The sequence below is a fragment of the Vipera ursinii genome, assembly GCF_947247035.1.
Source record: "Vipera ursinii genome assembly, chromosome: 6".
Taxonomy (NCBI): domain Eukaryota; kingdom Metazoa; phylum Chordata; class Lepidosauria; order Squamata; family Viperidae; genus Vipera; species Vipera ursinii.
Window position 1 is genome coordinate 46,486,012 of NC_139515.1, and position 16,620 is coordinate 46,502,631.

Consider the following 16,620-nt stretch of genomic DNA (forward strand, 5'->3'; position numbering starts at 1 on the left):
TAAATTCTTAATGTAAAATAAAAATAATAAGGAACTGAAAATAGTTTCAATAGCAGTACCATTTTATTGATTGATTGATTGATTTTATTTGCATCCCACATTTATTATTTTTAAAATAACTCAAGAAGACAAATATCTAATACATCTTCCTCCTCCTAATTTCCCCACAATAACAATCCTTTGAGGTGGGTTGGGCTGAGAGAGAGTGACTGGCCCAAAGTCACCCACCTGGCTTTCATGGTTAAAACGGGACTAGAACTCACAATATTACACTTTCTAACCTGGTGCCTTAACCACTATACCAATCTGGCTCCATTTCATTTGTGCACAATAAAAAATTATTATCTGTGTACTTAAACTAGAAGGGCACTATATCAAGTGATATTGAGTTAAATTTACTTATTTACATTGCTTAACAATATATGCTAATTTTCTAGCACTTTAATTTATCCTATTAAACTTACAACGTCCAATTTTCTTATGCTATGCTGCATAGTGTATGGTTTGTTTGTATAACCTTGCTGTAAAAGGGCTTTCTCATCAAGAACTGTGAATTCATCCATTCTTGGATTTTCTGGTTGTGAATCCTATATGGGAACAAAACATAGTATTTGGATGAAATTCGTGATTCCAGTGAGTGTTACTACTATTATTTATTTCATTTTAATTCATTGCTGCTAAAATGTGTACAGGAAGTAACCTATATATATTTCCTATATCTAACCTCCCCTCTTCAAAAATTCAAAAGAATATAAATACTGAGACATTCATAAGTCTTGTATACAGCAGTTGTTTCTACTAAAATAAATAAAAACTCATTATGCAAAACATTTTAATGTTATCTCTGACCTTACAGGAATTGCTAAATATTCACATAACTAAGAAATTACTACAACCATATGGAATCAGAATAGCACACAAGCCAACTAAAGCCTTTCAAAACATCCCAAGCAAACCAAAAGACCCAGAAGAAATAACAGGAGTCATCTACAACATACAATGTAATGACTGCAACAAACACTATGTAGGACAAACAGGCAGAAGACTGGCAGAACGCATCCACAAACACCAACTAGCAGTCAGAAGACATGCTGAAAGCTTTTTAATTTCACAAGACATGGACAGACTTAACCATAGTTTCAACTGGGAAACTGTGACCATCTTAGACCAAGCCAAGTCCAAAAACGCTAGGGATTGTCTAGAAGCCTGGCACCCTGACAAATTAGCCATCAATAGACACATAGACATAAACAATATAGACTATGCAAAAGAGACAATCAACAAGCTAAAAAGGGAACAAAAAGACCTAAGCACTTCACCAGCAATCAGCACCTAGATGAGCATAGATTATTTTCAAGATTATACTGCCAAACAAGCCAACAGTAACAGCCCAACCAAAGAACCTCTAAGACCACCCTACCAACACTGACAGGGCAAGGCACTGGAACATAAACTGACAGCAAACCCAACTCCTTACTAGCATTGATGGTGTTACCTAGTTTGAGTAATAAAACATCTGCAAGAAAACAACCAAGCCCAGAGAGCAACCCTCAGATCAAGGAATCAACCTGAAAGACTAAATAAGCAGCAGTATGGTAAGATTCACAAAACACCAGACAAAAATTAGAACAGCAAATTAGCCAGAGAACTATATCCAAATTAAAATGCAAAGAAATGGAACGTGGAACTATAAAACAAAGAGGAAAATACAACGAGCTTCAAAGGGGAAAAATGTAGTTGAATAGGCAGATGTTGGAAAAAGCAAAATTTGAGGGGGGGGGCTTAACTCCTACATTAGTCCTTAACAAAAATCTATCCTCTAGATCAGTGTTTTTCAACCACTGTTCCGCGGCACACTAGTGTGCCGTGAGATGTTGCCTGGTGTGCCGTGGGAAGAATTGAAAAAACACTGACCTAGGAGACAGCGGTGAGAGGAGGAGGAGGAGGAGGAGGAGGAATAGCCACGGGCGGAGCGGCGCTGCAAGACTCTTTGGCGGGGAGCCTTGGCTAAGCTGACGGCCCTACTTCTCTGGAAGCAAAAGCCCGGGAAAAGAAGTGGGCTCGACCTCTCTAGGCACCAGGGCTCCACGGCAGCATAGCTCCGCCCCTTCTCTGGCTTCGGAGGGTCTCTTGCTGAAGAGAGAGAAGCTGGGGAGAGGCGACCGGCTCGCTTATCGGAAGAGGACGGACGGGCGGCCAGCCTGGCTCGCCTGAGCTGTCGCGTGGTTGGTTGCCTGCAACGTTCGAAAAAGCTCTTCTTCACCAGCACGCGCCGCTTACTCCTTACTCCCCGCGCGGCTGAGGATGCGAGACTCCCGCCTGGTCGGCTGCCTGGTTGCTCGCCGCGACCCCTCGCCCCAGGCCGAAATAGAGGGATCTGACCGCTTCGCTCTTGGAGGCTTCGCTTGCGTCTGAAAAATTACATGGCTGATTTTTTTTTAACCTGTCCTTTTGATACGTTACATAATAAAATGTCCTTTGGACCAAAGCAATTAAAAACCTTTGGGGTTTCCCCCCCCCCCTCTGGAGTGAAGTGCTTTTGATGGTAAAGGTGAGAAAGAAAGAAAAAAGGAAGGGAAAAAAGGAGAAAGGGGGAAGGGGAAAAGGGAGGGAGAAAGAAAAAAAAGGAGAATAGAAAAGAAAGAGAGAGAGAGAGAGTAAGGGAGGAAGGAAGGAAGGAAAAAAAGCAGGAAGAAAAATTAAAAAGAAATGCAAGTAGCTTCCAGTTTCCACAACAAGTAGAAAGCAAGAAATTGAGAGAGGGAGGGAAAGAAAGTGGGAGAGAGAAAGGCAGGAAAGAAAGGAAGGAAGATAGAAAGAAAGAAAGAGAAAAGAGAGAAAAAGAAAGAAAGAGAAAAGAAAAAAGAAAGAAAAAGAAAGAAAGAAACAAAGAAAGAAAAATAAATGAAGGAGAAAAATGCAGAAAGAAAAATTAAAAAGAAATGCAAGTAGCTTCCAATTTCCACAACAAGTAGAAAGCAAGAAATTGAGAGAGGGAGGGAAAGAAAGTGGGAGAGAGAAAGGAAGGAAGGAAGATAAAGAAAGAAAAGAGAGGGAGGGAAGAGAGGGAAGGAAGGAAGAAAGAAAAGAAGGGAAAAAAGAAAATACAGAAAGATAAATTAAAAAGAAATGCAAGCTTTCCTTTTCCTTCACAGCAAAAACAAACAAAAGCCCCAAAATAAAATAAAATAAAATAAAGAGGCTAATAATAATAATAATAATAATAATAAGAAGAAGAAGAAGAAGAAGAAGAAGAAGAAGAAGTTGGAAGGGACCTTGGAGGTCATCTAGTCCAACCCCTTGAGAACACAGGCCATCCTCGACTTACGACCATTTGTGTAGTGACCGTGGGGAGGTCCAACGGTGTGGAAAACGGTGGAGTGCCTCATGATTTTTTTCATGAAACAAGTGTGCCTTTGCCCAAAAAAGGTTGAAAAACACTGCTCTAGATCAGCGGTTCCCAACCTTTTCTTTACCCCGCACCCCTAGAACGCTTCTGATAAATTCTTTTTTTTTTATTGAAAAGTTTTATCATACATTTTATCTTTAACAAACCCCCCTACCCCTCCCCTATCCCTCCCTCCTTACCCCTCCCCCCTCCCCCCCCGACTTCCCAGAGCTAAGTACAAGGTATTAAAAAAAAAGAATCATAAACAACCATATACTAACAACCGTAAACTCTAAAATCTACCACTCTCTAGCTCATATAGGATAACTAAGTTCTTTCCTCCTAGCTTCCACAGCACGTCTATGTTTATTATTCATATATATCAACACCCCTCTCATATAGGCCTTACTAGCATCCCAAACCATGTCCATAGAGGTGCCCTTATTCATATTAATTTCAAAAAAATCCTTCATCCGCTGTTTGCATTCTTCCACATTTCTCTGATTTCTAAACAAATTCTCATTTACACGCCACGAGCGCCTATCTCTATTCTCCTTATCAATCTCTAGCCAAACTGGGCTATGATCAGAAATAGTTCTTGCACAAATCTTCACCTTCTTAGTCCTTAAAAAAAATCATTAGTCAACAAAATAAAATCGATCCTGGAAAAAGATTGATGTCTGTCAGAAAAAAAAGTATAATCCTTTTCCTGCAAATGTCTCTCGCGCCAAATATCTCGCAGTTCCAAGTCATCCTTCATTTCAAAAAAGGATTTAGGCAGTCTAGCATGACTTGGGACGCGCTTAAAAGCTCCAGCCTTGTCCATCTGTACATCCAAAACACCATTCCAATCCCCCATAAAAATAAAAGATTTATAATCCAACTGGGTAAGTTTTGTATGAAGTAAACTAAAAAAAGTCAGCTTGTTGTTGATTAGGAGCATATAATCCAACTAAAAGCGTCTTTTTACCTTCTAGCAGCAACTCTATCATAACGTATCTTCCATGCTTATCTGCTTCAATTAAGTCTGCTGTTAAAGCACTTTTAACATAGACAACCACTCCATTTTTCTTATTCATTGCAGAAGCAACAAATTGCGTACCCAACCTTGAGTTCGATAAATACTTTTGATCCACAACCCTAATATGCGTTTCTTGCAAACATATAACATCTATCTTGAATTGTTTTAAATATTGAAAAACTTTCTTCCTCTTCTGTGGTGAATTTAGTCCATTAACGTTCCAAGTTAAAAATTTAGTTGCCATGCATATCATCCCAAAGCTCTTGGAGCACTGCTTTGATAGGACTATCTTTTTTAGGCCGTGCCCCTCCCACTGCTTGGCTGTAAGTACGTTGTGGAAGTTCCATAGACTTCTGCTGATCTTGTTCTTTTATTTTTTTTTTATCGTTTTAAAGCAGCACGCGTCACCCTCTGCTCTCTAGGATCATCCAAAGAAGTTGTAGCTTGATCTCCTCCAGCACCGTTTTCCTCTGTCTGTCCATCTTCTGATAAATTCTTGCACCCTTTACAAAAGTTTGAAATAACGGCAACAAATTTGCACCACCTGGAATATCGTCTCGCACCCCCAGGGGAACCCCTGCTCTAGATTGTCCATATTATGCCTTATGCACTACACTTGCTTTAGTGAAGCTAATCTCCCTACAATATTTTAGGTGGAGTGGTTACATATGGGTAATGTATGAATGTTACCTTTTTTTCAGCTATCTTGCTTGGAAGTTCATGAAACAGGTTATTATTTATTTTCTCTTTCACAGCTCTCTGAGAATACTGTTTATATCCCTCTTTCATTTCTGCTTCATATTGCAGATATTTCAGCTTGTATGGGTCTGTTGGGAGTGGTAGATTTTCCGGTATTGTTTTTTGCTCCTTTGAAGAAAGCTGAAAATAAATAATCAGAACAATAATAATGATATGGTATCTGAATAAATTAAACATAACATTTAAATATTTATCAATTGTCCAATTCAAGGCTGTTCAGCTTTGCAGAGATGCAAAATGTAGCTGCAAATGTGAAACAAAAAAAATTAAAATGTAGTTACATTTTTTACTAATAGGATTTGTTTCAGAGAAATAGAAGAAATATACAAGTATCGCAATCATCAATACAAAAAAGCTCATATTTGTTATTTAAAAATGTGATTCATTTACTTCTTATTTACCTCAATTTTCTTCAGCTCAGGTCTCCTTGCTGCCTATACAATAAAAAGGAAATAAAGTAGATATTTACACTACTCTCCCCTTTAAAAATTCATTATTTAAACTAATCAACAAAGTGTGATATGTTTTAATAAGGAAGAACAAAATCAGAATATCTTAATATTAACAATATTAATTACAAATCCTATGTTTGCATTTAAAAGTAAACCTTATTATACAGGGAAAATTATTTTTAGGTAAGAATAACAGAACTATAGAGCAAAATATAATTCTAACATACTGTGATTCAGAAATAACCAGGTAGCAAGATTTCTGTTTTTAAATTCTGGTATCAAAATCTAGTAATCCAGGAGAAGGTAGTTGTGGACCATTTTTGTTGTGCCTGTTCACCCAGATATTTTATCATAATAAATGGTTCTTTCAAATAATGGCCTCTATTAACCATACTTATAAGAGGCTTAATACTTGTTATGGCAGACAGAGTTTCAAAATAGGATTCTGAAAGTGAATATAGTACATCGATAGCATAAATAAAACTCCATACTGGACCAAGATCTGGATTGGAACATATGTAGAACAACAACTAAGATCACACTATCCAAAATATTATTTTAAAATCAAGGATTTTTTTAAAAAAAATCAGCATATTTCAGTTATTTTCACTAGTAAAAATACCAAAGAATGGTAACTGGTATTTCAAAATAAACAAATTAGGTACTCCAATACACAAAGTACTTATACAACTGTCATTACGACTCAGGAATTTGAAGCACAAGAGCACCAAATTGAGCACCAAATAGAGCACAAATTGAATCTATCCTATTTATCTTAAGACCATGACAGATCCCACAGCTGCAATGGAATCAATCTCTTTTATTTCTTCACAATATTTTCTCATTTTCACCATCTCATCTACTTAGGAATTCTGAAGAAATAAAAACCTATGCATTAGTCTGTTGTCATGTAACTGTTGACTATAATCTTTCTTTAAAAATAATTTTAAGTACTCTGATTCGGTTGAGTTACATACATTTAGATGTGATTTGTTTCTGGAAGAGTTATCATGCTTGAAAATATTTCCTTCAATAAGCCAACTTACCTGTTCTATATTATGATACAGTGTGTGGGTACTTTGTAATTGACTGACCTCCCTAAAAGATGAAGATAGACGTGGAGGGCCAGTGTAAGGTCGTCCAGCATTGTAAAGTGAGCCATTATCTCCATCCTAAAACATAAGAAAGCATTTATTTAACTATAATCAAATAAACTGGACTTTCTTAGTTTTTTCTTGAAAATGTTTTCCTTCTCATCTGAGAAGCTTCAGTTCTGAAGGTTCTTGGATGAGAAGCAAAACATTTTCAAGAAAAAACTAAGGAAGTTCAGCTGCCTTTTGAAAAGCACCTTTGGGACAATCGTGACCTGGATGACTGAGAATCTCCACAGACAAGTAATCAAATAAACTCATCTAAAAAATTCAGAAAGTTCAGATTATTCAGATGATGAAAACACATCCTAGTAACCCAGCACCAGTACAGATAAGCAAATTACTTAAGAGGTTTTCTGGTTCAGATTTGCTACTAGTATTATTTTGATGTGTAAAGAATTTAATCACAAATCAGACATATATAATGGACACCAGGTAATTGTATCTAAACTCTGAAATTAAAGCATTATTTGGTTTTTGGTTTTAATTTCCTTTACTTTGAGTTAAAACCAAGACAAAACCTGGGAAGCAGTGCTGGGATTCAGCCAGTTTGCACCAGTTCGGGAGAACTGGTAGCTAATTTTTTGTTGCCCAGGCCCCGAATGGACTCCCAGAAGTGGCATCCACACAGAGAACTGGTTGTTCACATATATGAATCCCACCACTGCTGGGAGGTATATTATGGGCTTGTGTGCCAGGTTAAATATGCACACAGATAACTACAAAACTACATACAGGTAGTCCTTGACTTACAACAGTTCATTTAGTGACCGTTCAAAATTACAGTGGCACTGAGAAAGTGACTTATGGCCTTTTTTCACACTTATCACCATTGCAGCATCTTCATGGTCATGTGATCAAACTTCAGTCACTTGGCAACTGACTCATACTTATGATGGTTGCAGTATCCTGATATCACATGATCACTTTCTGTAACCTTCAATATCAATGGAGAAGCCAGATTCATTTAAGAAATGTCTCACTTAAGCAACAGAAGCGTTGAGCTCAATTGTGGTCAGAAGTCAAGGAATATCTGTATAAAGAATATCTTAGCAATAATCGGAAAATGTTAAATAATTAATAATAATTTATTAAATTTATATGCTGCCTATTGAGGTCCACTTAAGTTGGACTTTGTAATACTTAAACTATGGGTTTTGTAGTATTGTTGCACTGCCAAACTAACATGGGTTTACCTTCTTTAATTTAGTTTACATTTTGAGCGTATCTTTGTAAAACTGGAATGCTGAAGTTTTCTCTTGGCAACCAACTTGCTGTAACTAACTGCAAGATAAGAACTTTCTTAGGCTAAATGACAAAAGGCTTTCTTTTTCAACTGAGCATGTTAAGAAGTTTCAACTTAACTGAAATTCTCTTTTCTCACAATCAACTCTATGGAACTCACGATGTGTTTTCCCATGCTAACATTTTACTTTTATATACTTTAATACAATGCTATTCTCTATGGCTATGCTCACATATTATTGGATGTGTTAATTCCTATGATGTAATTGGACAGATGATTATTTCTAAACCAATCGACTTTTCCTTAGAAGTTCTTTGTTGTGCTATCAAATGTAAATAAAAATCATTTTTCTAGGTCCTCCCTTTCATAGGGAGACTCCTCTTTATCAGAGTACTCTAAAACTTTTAAATGATCACCTGACTTGGTTATTAGAGAAAGTAAGCCAAGGTAGAACGTACAGCCAGATTTGGCCATTACTATGAAATTAGGGTGAAACCAAGCAATCATGGTAGTACAATTGCTAATTTGGCCTAAATTAGGCATTATTATACATAGCAATTCTTTTTTCCATACTCTGGATAAATCTAATCTTAATATACAAATTGCATTAACAGCTACTTTTGTTCTCAGAATGCATAGTACTTAGTACACACTTAAGTTAATGTAAGTTAACAATAAAATGATAAAAACAAATAAAAACTATGACAGACCATGAGAATTGTTTTCACTTCTGTTCCAGTATTTGCATTCTAACAATTGTCATATTTAGTATTTGCATATTTTTAATAATTTCCAAAAGAACAAATAGCTATTACCTCATCTTCTGAATCTCCCAACTTTCCCAAGTCAAGACATGGCACCCTGTAGAGAATTAGAAATTTAAAATTATAATACTTCCCTGATTTTTAGATGTCGCACAACTTTTTCCTTCAAAGTAAGGTTGCTAATTTTTAAAAATGGATTTTAAAAAAAAGACCTTTTTTTCAGGAAGCAGACATGCTCTCTCCCAGTTTCAGTTGGGCCTTATATAGCTTTCTTGTCAGCATTACTTTGCTGCTCGCAGTCTCTCTCATGTACCCACTGCACAAAGCTTCCCAGCGCTCTTTAGCAGACTGGAGACCTCTCGTGTATCACCTGGCTATCCTCCAGACTCAGGATTATGCTGGCCAATGCTTTCTCATTCTTTCTCCACTTGATTCACAGCAAGTGGGGTTAGAGCATATAATGTAAGGTATGAACCCCATGATTATCAAGAAATGTTATCATTAACTAAAGTAGAAAAGGATAAATGGAAGGACACAATAATGAACTGCAGTATAAGGCAGAAATGTATACAGAGAAAAATTATTCAATTGTTCAAGCTGACATGTTGACTAAGCTTTAAAAGCAGGAAAATGTAAATATAAAAGCATTTGATTTAACAGCTGTTTGGCTTTAAATGGGAGGAGTGTCAGGATAATGACTTAAAGACTAAAGAGCTTATGTAATGATGTAATGTAACATAAGGTGAATGATGCAATAATAGGAATGACTCAGCAGGGTCTGCATCTGTGCCTTTAAGAATCTGAGTATAAAAGAGAAGGCTTTGCTGGAATCTTTCTCTCTCGTCCATTTCCTGCTGTAACTGCTGTGTGTTGGAATTTGCTGTATTATCACATGGATGTATTTTGTTCCTAGTGTATATTGCAGATAATGTAATATAAACCACCATTTAATACAAACTACTGTTTACTGTATTTACTCCTGGGTTACCTCAGCACAATAAGACTGTGCATGTTCTGACATAATATCAGCAAATGAACAAGGTGACATTAGAGTTAAAAATACTGCTTGAATATTTTAAAATACAGAACTTTCAACCAATGAAACCTTTAATAAGGCTATACAATTTCTGAATCCGACACTACCACTTACCATACAGCAAGTTTAATTTCATCAGTAAAACATTTAACAAGATTTATAAAGCATAAATATGATTTGATGTCAGAACACAGGACACTTCCCAGCTCTCTGCCAAACAAAATGTGACATCCCTAGTTTAGAAATATTTTAAAGGAAAAATGTGTCTTTTGAACTGTTTGATTTGTTTCATATTAATATTATATTATTATATTTGCATTGATTTTTTTAAAAGGAAAATACTTACTCTGCTGGTCGAGGACCATGGCTTAATCTTGTGTTTGGCCTCAAACCCTGAAAAAAGAATACAAAGCTTTGGTTTATTTATTTGTTTGTTTTCATGTTTGTCCATACTTAATGAAGCTCGGAACATACGTAAATAAGAATCATTTTTTAAAAGAAACAACGAAATACCATAAAAATATTAAATTTACTATAGTCTAATTAAGGGGTAATCCAAGGGAATGGAAGCTAGGATTTTAAAAGAGTTTGGGTCAGTTCTGTTGTACTTTATGGAATAACAAGTTTGTCTATAGAAAGTGAAATTATTTATTTCAAATATTTACATAACCACCCACCTTGTACCAAACTCTGATGGATTCCTTTTTAATACAGCTAAATACAAATTAAGATTATTTAATTTGGTTCTGAAGTATGGCATCCAGAGCCCTGGGAGGTAACATAAGTATCTCATGGGGTAGGATAACCTTCCTCCTCCTTTACGCCTTTATCATATTTTCTTATATTTTGGAGATAATTATAAATATTACAATATATATGTTTCTTTCAAATTATTTGGGGAAAAACATATCAACATATCAACCATGTAACACCTCTGCTCCGCGAGCTGCATTGGCTTCCGGTTGCCCTCCGGGTGAGATTCAAGGTGCTGGTGATGACCTATAAAGCCCTAAATGGCTTGGGTCCGGGATATCTGAGGGAACACCTGCTGCCGGCATCAAGCTCCCTTCGTCCTGTGCGCTCCCACAGGGAGGGTCTTCTCAGGGTACCGCCGGTAAAAGATTGCCAGCGGACAATACCCAGGGGGAGGGCCTTCTCTGAGGGTGCGCCGGCCCTTCGGAACCAGCTGCCTGTAGAGCTTAGGACTGCCCCTGACCTTCGCTCATTCCGCCGGGACCTGAAGACCTGGCTCTTTGAGCTTTCTGGCCTGGACTGAGAGTATTAACTGGGGTTTCAACTGTATTTTAATTGGGGTTTTTATTTCAAGGTTAATGTAATCATTTTAATTGTTTTTAATTTTTTTGTAATTTGCTGTATTGTTTTTAAAAAACCTTGTGAACCGCCCTGAGTCCTACGGGAGAAGGGCGGTATATAAGTCTAATAAAATAAATAAATAAAATAAACTTGCCCTTTCAAACAGATAGTTGAACAAGTACATTGGCTTGCTATTTGAAAGAGTAAGTTCTGGGGCTCAAATAATACACTCCTCCACACATTAACACTCAACTTTACTGGGCTTCACCCTCACTCTACCCCAATGCTTGAGCTTTTCAAGGTCCTGTAAAGGGCTGGGAGAGGAGTTCTTGCAAGATCTCAGTGGGAAGGTATTCTGTAGAGTAGGGTCTGCTAGAAAGAAGGTGTGTTTCCTAGATTTCACTAAATGGCAACATTTAAGGGAAGGAACCTAGAGTGTCCCCACTCTACCTAACCTGGGGAAATGAGCAGATAACATCAGTCAAAGAGTTTAGGCAGGGTTGCTGCTAAACTACAGGTGGGAAGATAAGCAAGAAGCAGTTCAAATTGATTCCTTGGCCCAATCTCACAAAGTCTCATATCTGGCTATGTCTGAAGCAGAACTCCTAAAGGCTAGCAGAGGCATTTGGATAACAATAGTCACTCCCCCAGCCCTACCTCAGTGCCATGCTCCAAACCACCAGACGACACTTTGTTTATTAGAGAGGGAATTCTCACTCATATGTACAAAACAAAACCAGTTTTCAGTGATGCACACCTTGCTTCTCTGTAGTTAATAGATGCATACATGTTTCTGATCACAAAGTACAGTGGTTTTGAAGTTTGCATTCCTTAATTCATACCTTTATATACATATTTATTTATTTATTTATTTTATTTGTATACCGCCCTTCTCCTGAAGGACTCAGGGCAGTGAACAGGGCAATGCATGTTAAAAGACAAAATACAAAAATTAAGAGATTAAACAGTATGCCCACAACTCTTACAATAAGTTAAAATACAATAAAAAGTTAAAACACATTAATAAAACCCAACCCCATCGCATCAGGCCAGGCCAGCTTGTTCGAAGAGGTAAGTCTTTAGATCGCGCCGGAAGGAGCGGAGGTATATATACAACTAATATATAAATTAGGTATATATAACTAATGTACACCATTTTTTAAACTTTGGCTTAGTTTTATTTTAATTATGGACATTTATTAATGTTTTAAAAATGAACATTCATTTTTCAGTTTTGTAAACTTAATTTTAAATTTACCTGAGAGGACAGTAGAACTTTCCTTTTTGGAGGTGCTGCAATTCCTTTAATCTCCAAGTCCATCTGAACTGTTTATAACTTAAAATGAAACTGAAAAGTAAAATTATAAAGGTGACTGGTGAGGAAAGATCAGATCCTATAAGAAGAGTTTCAACAAAATAAAAGAAGTATTTCTTTCACTTTAAATATATTTTCTATTGAATTCAAATTCTGTTCAAAAGCATTGAGCAGAATTTATTACAAGGAACATTTTCAATGAATGTCATTTTCCAATCCCATCAGAAGCTTGCTACAGTAATTTAAACCAGTCCTGCATACTGGTGGCCCTAAAGACATAATTTCTTAACACATAAACCAAAGACTAAGTAATTGAGAAATAAAATATTACAAGTAGGTTTTGCTCTTAAAGTCATACAATAAAATACTTATAGGTACAATATCTACAGAAGACTGACAATACAATCAGAGATGGATGATCAGCTAGAATTCATACCAATATTATTTCAATTTTAGAAAAGACTACAGCCACCATATGGCACTAGAGAAAGATGTGGCTGTTTTAAAGAAAGCCAGGCAGATGCTGTGTTCAAACCTAGGTATGTTGAAAAACTCCTCTCTAAAGATTATAGACCTATAATAAGCAATAATATTCATATTTTTACCTAAGCAGATATGTGTGTGTGTGAATGGAAGGAAAAATAGTAGAGAGAACAATACAAAGATACTGTAGAGTTTTCCTTAGATTCATTTTGCAGAGTGCCTGTTTCAAAAGAGGAACAGGCAGAACTGATCAGGAGGCATAGGAGAGTCAGTTTGGCCAGTGGTTAAGGTGCTGGCCTATAAGCCAGGAGACTGGGTGACTTTGATCGAGTCACTCTCCATCCAACTCACCTCACAGAGTTGTTGTGGGGAAAATAGGAGGGGGGAAGGAATATTACGTTCCCTGCCTTGAGTTATTTAAAAAATAATTAATATCCGACTTGCATCAAAACTTCAAATCAGAAGCTGGGTCAGCAAAAAGACAGCACTAAGTTCTACCCCTTAGAAATCCTGCTGGAAGTATCCGTATTTTCTCGTCAAAATAGAACAGAACAGAGACCTGTTGTCTCGAGAACTGTCTTGTCAACTGACTTCCTAGCGAACTAAGCAAAACTGAGGCTTTCGCGGAGAGGAACCAGCTCAATGTTTATCAGACAAAAAAAAAAATCCCTTGCACGCCGAAAACACGCACTGTGTTCAGAGGCAGACACTTCCCTTGCATGAGTTGACCCTGCTTGTTTCTGTAAAATATCTTTTAACAGCCGTACAAAGTCAGGAGAGCGAAGGGCGAAATAGGCATCTCCAACTGTTTTCGCCTTACAGCTAGAATTAGGAGTCGCGGGCTTGTTTGTTTTGTTTTTTAATGGCAGTATATTCGGCCTGCGTCTCATGGCTGAGAGACGCGCGCGCACCGCCATGGTTGCCAAGGTTCCCAGTAAACAGGCCGAAACGCTTTCTTTTCTCCCGCGCCACGCTTCGAAAATTAAAAAGTGACCTCGAAACGGGGAAAGAACGCGTGACCGACCCCCCTCTTTTCCCACCTACCTTTTTCTCGCTCGGTCCCAGTCGTCCAGCGCTCGCTCCCGCCGTCCTTTTTTCGTGTCTCCCCGGAGAGTTTGATGCGCGTTCTCTAAGCAGGTTTTCCTTTTCCTGATTTCCGTCTGGGTTTTGCTTAGGAAGAACCGGTTTCCTCCGACGTACGTTTCTCCCAGGTTCTGCTTTATTCTGCTTAACAGGGCTCCGTGTTAATTTCGAAAATCATTAAAAGGGCAGCAGATTGTGAGAATTATACTACACCGGTGTTTGTTAATCCGTAAAGATTCTGTTTCATGGGTTGGTTTGGATACTTTTTACAATTCGTTCACCTTTTAACAATTGGCCGTTGTCTGGCAAATGAATAATGTGTGGACAGTGTGGCAAATGAATAATTCTGGACAGACTCGGCTTCCTCGTCCTTTCTCTATTTTTGTAAATAAACTTTATTAAAAGAAGAGTGTACAAAGTTTTTAAAAACTATAGAAACATAGCAGAAATAGAAAAATATTAAAAAATTAAAATTAAAGAACAAAAAACAAGAAAACATAAAAGCAGCAAATTCTGAGCTTTGCAACAGTTAAACATAGCAACCATCTTCACCTTCATATTGCATATCAGTTACCTCCTTCCCATAAACAAACTTCTTAAACAAATCCCAAAATCCGTTCATTTTATCCATTTTCAGCAAAGTTTATAAAAGATATCAGGTGTTTTATAAAAATAGTTGTACTTCCTTTCCTTATCCTTTCCCAAGTTTCTCTAGAGTAGTAAGGTCGCAATAAATGCCAAATACGCTGCAGCAAACCCAGATCATCCTGTTTTTCATTGCATATTGTGTTACATGGACTATTGCCAGTAGTTGAAAGCAATCCTCTAAAAGCTGGAGTTCTTGTATGTATATGGCTTTCAGCTCCCAGTATTCTCAGCAAAGCCTAGTTACAAATTGGTGTGAATTCTTTAACTATATAGAATTTCTCCATGGCAGTTCTCCAATTTGCACCTAACCCATTCCTTTAAGACCTAAAGTTTAGGTCTTCAAATCTTTACTCATTGCCACCGTAACTGAGTCCATCCACTTGACTGCTGGTCATCGTCTTCTTTCCACCTTTTTCAGCATTAAAACTTTATTCAGAGAGCTAGGTTTTGGTATGTGCCCAAAGTAGGATAATCTGAGTCTGGCTATTTGTTCCTGTTGCCTAAAAATCCTGGCAGCTAAAGACTATACATTGGGAAACCATTCATGCTGACAAAAGCAGCTCTAAACTGACTATATTTTTAGTTCTTAAACTTAGAAAGGGGCGTAGAAGAGAAATAATCCATTCCTAATTCATACAAAACTCTTCTGACTGATGTACAATACTCTTGACTTATCTACCTCATGCAACCCATACTTTGATTTATGCAATTAAATTGTCTACTGATGAACAGCTTATACACCACAGAATGTGGCTTGGCTATATTATCATTTTCAAGAGCAGCTGAAAAGAGACATCATATTTTTAAAGAAGAATAGTACTGGCCTACCATTTTACTAGATATTACTAACAAATTCCATGTCAGATTTTATACTAGAAATTGTGTTTATTGGAGGGGAGGATGTTTTAGAAGTTTTATAGGCAGGCCTTGGATCAGGCCAATCCACTCTCATCTTGGTTTAAATGAAAAATATGTTGCCAGTGTTAACTTTCAATAAAGGACAAAATACCTCAATTATTACCTAAAATTAAATTTTCAATTATTTATTTAGTTTTATTTATTTATTTTATTACATTTATATACCGCCCTTTCCCAAAGGACTCAGGGCGGTTTACAGGGTGATTAAAAACAAAAATACAAAAGTTAAAAACAAATTTAAAAAAAATTATATCCGTCCCTGAATAAATAAAACCCCAGTTAAAATTACAATTAAAATTCAAATTCTCAGCCTGGGCCAGAGAGGTATGAGACATACCCCTCTAACATTCTGTTAGCTATTGAATTTCCAGGCAATAGGGCACTGTTGACAAATGGCTGTTATGGATATTTTCCAGAGGCATTGCTGACCTTATTTTATAAGCACACCACAATAAAGTTTAAGGAAAAGATTCTGGACAAACTCAATGTCACAGAATTTCTACAAGATGGGAAATTGTCCTGGTACCTCGATCAATTTATGAATATTGAAAAGTTTTATACGGATTCAATTTGCCACCTTACCATCAGCATTAAATTATGAAACCAGCTTTGAAAAAAGAATCTACCCTTATAGTCTATGGTGATGTCCTGCTATATGACTTCTACAGAAAATGCCATAATACTTATAAGCAACTATTGTCACATTATTCCCTGAGAAAACAGATGGGACATAAGTATATCACTACCCAGAGCCCCTCTTTGAGGGAAATGGGCAGTTTAGATAAATGAATAAATAAATAATCAATCATCTATAAGGATTTTGGAATTACATAACATGATCAAACTTGCATCAATAGCCTGCAAAAATCACCAGATTAAATGACAGCAATTACTAAATGACATGCATTACTAAATTAAGCACAACAGTAGAATCAGGGTAATGTGGTTGGCAATTCATCATATAATTAGCTATCATAATGTATGCATTAACTGCTCCATTATATATTTTCAATACTACTCAGTTACCAATAAAATCTAAGAC

General features: G+C 36.8%; 1 protein-coding gene across 3 annotated transcripts in view; it reads right to left on the minus strand.

Moving 5' to 3' along the window:
* CAPS2 (calcyphosine 2) overlaps positions 1-14,065 on the minus strand; it is a 31,173-nt gene extending 17,108 nt beyond the window's left edge. Inside the window, exons 1-8 of one of the 3 annotated variants that reach the window (XM_083366475.1) lie at positions 13,974-14,065; positions 12,390-12,479; positions 10,164-10,210; positions 8,833-8,878; positions 6,715-6,792; positions 5,570-5,602; positions 5,100-5,288; positions 465-587 (exon numbers count right to left, since the gene is read on the minus strand). In XM_083366475.1, the coding sequence (XP_083222601.1) occupies positions 465-587; positions 5,100-5,288; positions 5,570-5,602; positions 6,715-6,792; positions 8,833-8,878; positions 10,164-10,210; positions 12,390-12,452 (579 nt within the window). In that variant the 5' untranslated portion in view covers positions 12,453-12,479; positions 13,974-14,065. Of the gene's footprint in view, positions 1-464; positions 588-5,099; positions 5,289-5,569; positions 5,603-6,666; positions 6,793-8,832; positions 8,879-10,163; positions 10,211-12,389; positions 12,480-13,051; positions 13,244-13,973 lie in introns of those variants that run through there. The other 2 variants (XM_083366473.1, XM_083366474.1) reach the window with 2 other exon arrangements.
* Positions 14,066-16,620: the final 2,555 nt, after the last annotated feature.